This window comes from Pteropus alecto, unplaced genomic scaffold (genome assembly GCF_000325575.1).
Source record: "Pteropus alecto unplaced genomic scaffold, ASM32557v1 scaffold68, whole genome shotgun sequence".
NCBI classification, from domain to species: Eukaryota; Metazoa; Chordata; class Mammalia; order Chiroptera; family Pteropodidae; genus Pteropus; species Pteropus alecto.
In genome coordinates, this window is record NW_006441386.1 from 326261 (window position 1) to 332948 (window position 6688).

The 6688-nt window shown below is 43.8% G+C and overlaps 2 protein-coding genes across 6 annotated transcripts in view; both read left to right on the forward strand.

Moving 5' to 3' along the window:
* The first annotated feature begins 306 nt into the window (after nt 1–306).
* MRPS17 (mitochondrial ribosomal protein S17) lies at nt 307–3131 on the forward strand. Of its 4 annotated transcripts, none has more exons than XM_006918499.3 (3): nt 307–445; nt 1071–1212; nt 2700–3131. In XM_006918499.3, exons 2-3 carry the CDS (start codon nt 1090–1092, stop codon nt 2967–2969), a joined length of 393 nt encoding a protein of 130 aa, XP_006918561.1. In that variant the 5' UTR covers nt 307–445; nt 1071–1089; the 3' UTR covers nt 2970–3131. The 4 variants fall into 4 exon arrangements, with proteins under 4 accessions (XP_006918561.1, XP_006918562.1, XP_015450076.1 ...); XM_006918500.2 differs by lacking the exon at nt 307–445 and adding an exon at nt 452–707; XM_015594590.1 differs by lacking the exon at nt 307–445 and adding an exon at nt 452–691.
* A 3427-nt stretch (nt 3132–6558) lies between these two features.
* NIPSNAP2 (nipsnap homolog 2) overlaps nt 6559–6688 on the forward strand; it is a 32270-nt gene continuing 32140 nt past the window's right edge. The window contains exon 1 of one of the 2 annotated variants that reach the window (XM_006918502.3): nt 6559–6688. This exon is cut by the window's right edge and continues 8 nt beyond it. In XM_006918502.3, coding sequence (XP_006918564.1) covers nt 6615–6688 — 74 coding nt within the window. In that variant the 5' untranslated portion in view covers nt 6559–6614. The other variant, XM_006918501.3, reaches the window with a different exon arrangement.

The following is a 6688-nucleotide window of genomic DNA, read 5'->3' on the forward strand; positions in this document are numbered from 1 at the left end:
AATCATAAAAATCTACATAAGTTTGTCTTAAAAGCAGCTGTGGGGGTAAAAGAGCTTAAGTATTAATGTCAGCATTTTAGCAGCTTGCGATGTTTCAATGTTTGATAATGAAGTTCCTTTGCTTTAGAAGGTCTTATCCAATTACTGGGAGCTCAACGGAAGAAGAGGAAACCAAACGGAACAGGAAAAGGAAAGGCCGGAATCTCCCACACTCCGGTGTTCCTGGGTGTGGGAAAAGGAGAGTCCAAAGTCCCCGGTGGACCCAAGGTGCCGGACTCCCTAAGGAGACGTGGGCAGAGTCCTGCCTTTAACCTCGCCCAGAGCTGAAGGGACCCGCGACCAATGAGAGGGGCGGTCCGGGGTGGAGCGACCTCCGTGCGTCGTGACGCCACCACGTTCCGATCGGCTCTCCGCGGGTTGTGCGCCGGAACAGTGGAACCAGCAGGTTCGTATGGGTTATTCGCTGTGGCAGCAAGGGATGGATTCAGGGTCCGAGGCGCCGCTCAGTGAAAGTTCTCAGAGCAAGTCGAGTCGCCCAACCTCCGGGTTGTCCGGGGCGGAAGTATCAATGACGCCAGCCCTTCCCGGGCCAAACGGGACGAGCTCAGTATTGACTAACTGATCTCGAAAGCAGCCGTAAGTCAAGATCTTCAGCGGAGAAGACATCCCTGCCACTCAGCCTTAGGACACCGTCAGTATCCATACAGGTAGCTTTTAGGGAGAGGCACCCCAGAGGAATGAAAGGAAAGGAAGGACACCCGTAAAAACCAGCGTTTATTCGCGCTGTTGAGCGCCTTTTAAGTTAAATTCGGAAAACACCTATGAATAGGCCATGTTATTCCCATTTTGCAGAGGGGCAAACTCAGACTTAGAGGAGTTAAAATTACAGATTTGTAAACAGTGTAAAGATGGGAGGTTGGGTAGTTAAGGAAACAGGGAAACGTGTAAACATCTCTAACGTGATTCCAGAAGGCCAACAAAAACTGTTTCTGAACTTGGGCAGTTCTAGTAACAAAATTCATTTGGTGAGTCTTAACCACAAGAATATTAAACTGAAATTTGTCTTTCAGATAACCAAAGCCATCTGAAATGTCAGTAGCTCGTTCATCTGTCCATGCCAAGTGGATCGTGGGGAAGGTGATTGGGACAGCAATGCAAAAAACTGCTAAAGTGAGAGTGACCAGGCTTGTTCTGGATCCCTATTTATTAAAGGTGAGAAACAGCCCTATTTTCAGTTGGCACTGATAAATCACCAACATGTCCTGGGTTCTGAGCAGAAAAACATTCTGCTATCAGTAAAAATGCATTGAGCATCTGCTGCAAACCAGTTACTGTCCTGGTCCATGGGTGTAACAAAGCGAATTATTGGTTTGTACTCATATTCTAAGGACATAGAGTTCATTTCAATTCAATCTGATAACTGCTGTAGTCTTTCTGTGTGTGACATATGGGAACAGAGAGCAGGACACGTCATTCTTCCCAGGTTGCTGAAAGAGAGCATCCTCAAGAGACATTTGAGTTGGATCTCAGAAAGGGTTTTATCCAAAGCATCAGAATGGGGAAAGTCATTCTGGCCATGATGAGTAGTTTGCAGAAGTTCTTTTTAGCCAGGAGAGGGTATGACATTCCGTAGGGATAGCAGGTGTTTTGGCAAGGGTAAGCCCAGAGTTTGATGCTGCGTAGGTACCAGATGAATGAGTGCAAGAAAAATCAGAGCTTCACTGTGAAGGGTCTTTTACATTGTATTTTGGATTTCATCAAAGGAAAGACAGACTTGGAGATGGGTAGGAATGAGGATTGGAGGTAAGGAAATAGGTAAGGAAGCTATTGCAAAAGTCTAGGATGAAAATGATAAGGACCTGAACAGCCCGTGGAGCAATGGGGATGTAGTGGGAAAAGTAGATTTCAGAAAGAAAGGACAGAGTCCTTGATCTGTTAGATGTGTAAGGGAGGGAGGGGGAAGTGCCAATGGTGTTTCTGCATTGAGGGTTGGGCACACAGGTTGGTAGAAATACCAGTTGTTATCTGAGATCAAAAACAGGAGTAAGCTGAAACATAATGGCATGATCATTGGCCTTAGAATCAGAAGATCTTAGTTTGAATACTGACTGTTGTTTTCTAGCTGTATACATTACCTAAGCCTGTTTTTCTCATCTGTAAATGAAAATACCTGCTGTGGCAAGTTGTCTTGATTCTAATTATTGTTTGTGGCTTGTTTGCAATGTTTTGAGTCAAGCATAGAGCTAAGTGCTTTACATTTGTTATAACATTTAATTATCTTGATAACTTTAGAGGCACGGGTATTTGAGCCTCATTTTATAGTGGGGAAAAAAACTGAGCTTGGAATTGTTGAGTGTCTTGTCCCAAATCACACAGCAGTGGTGAGAGTAGCATGTTTATAGGCTGGAGAGAAGGCTCCACTGGGAAGGAAGAATTTAGTGTAGAGAAGGATGATAATTGATAGAGCAAGAGTACTGAAAGTAATAGACTTTGAGCTCAGGGACAGGATCAGCTCTGGAAAAGTCATTATTGTTTTCCAGAAATTAAGAAGCTAATTTTTGTATTGAAACCTTCTTAAGTATGTTATGTTTTTTATCCTCCAAGTCCTAGCTTGTTTTCTATACATTTTTTTCATATTCTGTACTGTACTGCCAGATCACAGATGGGAACTACTGATTTGTTCTTCCTTCTCTCAACAGTATTTTAATAAACGAAAAACTTACTTTGCTCATGATGCACTTCAGCAGTGCACAGTTGGGGATATTGTGCTTCTTAAAGCTTTACCTGTTCCACGAACGAAACATGTGAAACATGAGCTGGCTGAGATCATTTTCAAAGTTGGACAAGTCATAGATCCCGTGACCGGAAAACCCTGTGCAGGAACTACCTACCTGGAAAGTCCAGATAGTTTGGAAGCCACCCACCTAACCAAAAATCTGGAAGAACTCAATATCACTTCAGAACAGTGAAGGAAGATTAGAAAAAGGAGCCAAAGGGAAAAATTTAGAAGTCTGCCTTATGGAAAAAGAAATTTTTCTAAGTTTCATCACAAACTGGCCAATTTCTCTTCTGGTATTTATGAAATAGCTAAAAGTAAATGAATAAAGAGTTTGTTATAATTTTCCATAAAAGTTTATGGTCATGTTTCGAATTTTCGTTTTCCTGTTACGCTAAGTGTCCCTAGAAATGTTCTGCATTATATTTAAGCTCACTGCTTTAGATGTGTTATTTTTCATTCAGAGGAATCTTGAATTTATCTTAGAACCTTTATTTTGGGAGAAGAAATCTTTTTGATATCATAAATAAGAACATTAAGTGAAATTTTTTATGTATATATTCAAAATATATTCAAAATTAATTTAAATTTTTCTCTGCTTTAACCAGTTCCAAACAGAAATAATCAACATGGTTGGGGTTAGATTATATCAGATTAAAGTCTATATTAATTAGAATGTTGACATGTAGAAATAAACTTAAAAATTCTTTATTACTCATTTTAAAATCCTGTATCCTATCTATGCTACACTAAATATGTCATGAGTTCTTAAATCTGACACATAGATGAAGTTGTAGAACTTCTCACACATGCATTTAAATTGGAGAGTTTTAGAGTTTTGTTGCTGTCTGTTAATAAACTGTGATAACTTAAATTTTGACCAGAAGAAACATTAAGCTATATATTTCAGTTTTCTGGCTCCTAGAAAGATTTGGAGCATATTTCAACTTCAGCTAATATGTGTATTATACAAGCACAAGGTTTCAACCATGACTACCCTCTCAGGGCTCATAATCTAGGAGGTATATACAGGTGCCTTCATGGCAAACAGAGAAGAAATTAGGGTAACTTCCTAGAAGAGATGAGATGACGCTAGAATGGAATCTTAATGCAAGAGATTAAGGCTAGTAGATGGGTGTAGAAGGGGCATTCAAAAAGGAGAGAGAAGGGATTATAAAGTCTTCAAAAAGTATGAGAGAAAGGAGCATAACCAAGAGGTTCTGGAAGCCAGTGAAGATTGCTGGGATAATCTGAACAAGGGTAGAAATCAGGCGGAGAAACAGGCAGGAATTATACTGTAAGTGGTGGTGGGTTATTTAACATTTTTAAAGAGAGCAACATAATTAGGTTCACATTTCAATAAAAGTAATAGTGTAGAGAATGGACTGGAAGGAGAAAGATTAGAGGTAGGATTAGATTGGTACTAAGATGTACCAATCTCTCTCCAGGAAAGGAATGCCCCTTCTACACCCATCTACTAGCCTTAACTGAGTTGGACAAGGAAGATGAGAAGAGGTTGGATAGGTGATATTTCAAAGTAGAACTCTCAGGGCTTAGTACCAGGGAGGGTGAGTGAAAGAGAAGCGTTTAAGACTGTCTAGGTTTCTGGCAGGTGGGGCTCTGTGGTACCAGTTATCCTGGGAGAGAACACCTCTAAAAGTTCAAATATTTTAAGTGTTTACATGTACTTTAACGTATCATTGTTATATTTTTTGAAAAACTTGGTATAAAAATTATGCGTCAGGAAGATGCCCCATATTCTATGGCGTTGAGTAACCTAAGCCACCACCTGTGAAATAAGGGTAGCTCTCCACATTAAAAAGCATTAGAACTCCAGAGCAAAATGGTAATGGAGAAAAAAATGCAAAGTGAGTAGCCTAATAACACAAAAGCAAGGTCAGCAAAGAAATGTCTACAAGTTTACATTTCAGGAAAATAGATTTGAAAGCATTTGTCTCCTGAAATAGAGCTGAGAAATGGGGGGAATGTGTAAGTCACAAGGGTATATCGACATCACTAGCTTGAAGAGGCCCTGCCTCCCCCCTGTGCAGGACTGGGACATGTCCTTTCTGCCCTGGAGAGAGCTCACTTCAGCCTTCCTTTGGGGTCTGTCCAACCCCTACAGCCTCACTAAGCATATGCCAGTTGAGATAGGGAACTCTCTCAGCTACACAGCCTCTTGCTACCTACTCGTGTCCCCTGGCCTCCTTTCCACTGGACTTTAAGAGACAGATGTATGTCCCTGGTCTGGAGCAAATCCTTGTTGCCACCCTTCCATCCCCAGGACCTATTTCTGTCCTCTCTTTGCCATAGTAAGTTGTTCAAACATTGCTCCAGTCAGAAAACTGCATCCCTTGAGTCACAATGCTTCCGTTGCCTCCAAGATCACCAGCTTCCGATGATAAAGATGAACTGGAACTTTAAGCGAATGTAATCAGTTGGGAGGGTCTACAGGAGGAGCTAGGGCTTATGAAAGTTCTCACATACTACATGAAAACAAGAACCCTATACGTGAAAACCTACAGGAAGAACTCTATAATAAAGCTCTATGATTCTGACTTCTTTCATTAACTTTCCCCTTGTATAACTAACTACCCCACTATCTTGGCACAAAGGCCCAAAGTATACACTTGGCTTGCCATGTCTGCATGCCCTGGGTTGCAACCCTTTTTTCCCTGAAAAAAATCCTTTTGGTGACAAAACACTTAGTCGATATTATTTTTCAGTCCACACAGACAACCTCAGTCTACAAGCCTAGTTCCTGCCCCTTACCCCTCCACCCACCCTCTCCCCTCTACACAGAGACCTATCTGGGGTAGCAGAGACCTCCCAGCCAGCCAGTACTGAGGGCATTTTCCTCTTGGCCTCTGAAGACACACTGGCCTTAAAATGCTCCTTTTAGGGTCTGGGGCCTCTGCTCCTCCCTGTTTCTCCCCTCTCACTGTCTAGCTCCCTTTCTGCCTACCTTGTCTTGGTTGCAGTTTTCATAGTTACTGTGGCTCTATTATCTTATCGCAAGATACATTTTTCCCCAAACAGTGCAATCCTGACCCACGACTTTGCTTCCACTGCTGGCGGGAAATGCCCTCCTTTCTTCCATTGGTCAACTCCTTGCCTTGGGGCTGCACTGTTGTGCCAGCTCCTGGGTGTCTATCCTCCACTTCAGAGCCACATGCTCTCCTGTCTGTGCTCCCTTCCTGTCTCTTGAACCCCTCTACTTCACTTGATCCAATCATTTCACATTCTGCCTCACTAGACTGGGACCGCTTGAGGGCAGGAATGGGACCAGCGGCAGCCCACTAGTGATGAACAAGAACAATGTAGTTCCCAGCCTCGGGAGAGATTTGAGTATGTTTTCATCCAAAATGTTTTTATTAATGCCGTATGTAGGTATTTCTTTATTTTGAAAAGGCAATATATTTACATGGTACAAAATGCAAAAGGTATTCAGGGAGAAGCCTGCCTCCCAGCTTTGCCCCTCAGGTCCATGATTCCCCGAGCAACATCGTTATTCTTTTCTTGTGCATCTTTCCACGTGCATTCAAGCCTTGCCCATGTTCCTTTTGCGCACCTTGTTGCGGGAACCAGCTCCTTCCGCTGGAGGTTATTGTCTTATTACTGACCCTTCTCCGCTTTGAGCTCCTTTCTCGAGGCTGCCGGGCCTTTCGGCGCCGGGACGCACTGCGCATCCGCCCGCCGCTACTCGCGCCCTGCTCCCCCTAGCGGCGGCGCCCCGCCCCGCACCAGCCTAGAGGCCCGCGCGGCTGGGGGAGGGGTCGCGGCGGCGGCGGCGGCGTCAGCAGCTCTCTTGGCGGTGGGAGCTGAGGCGCCGGACAAGATGGCGGCGCGAGTACTTCGCGCCCGCGGAGCGGCCTCAGCCGGTGGCCTGCGGCGGGCCGCACCCTGCAGCCT

What these genes read in the sequence shown, in the direction of transcription:
- MRPS17 (XM_006918499.3), top strand. Translation starts at nt 1,090, where the DNA reads ATGTCAGTAGCTCGTTCATCTGTCCATGCCAAGTGGATCGTGGGGAAG. An exon ending in TGGATCCCTATTTATTAAAG is followed by an intron (nt 1,213 to 2,699) that starts GTGAGAAACAGC and finishes TTCTCTCAACAG; the next exon opens with TATTTTAATAAACGAAAAAC.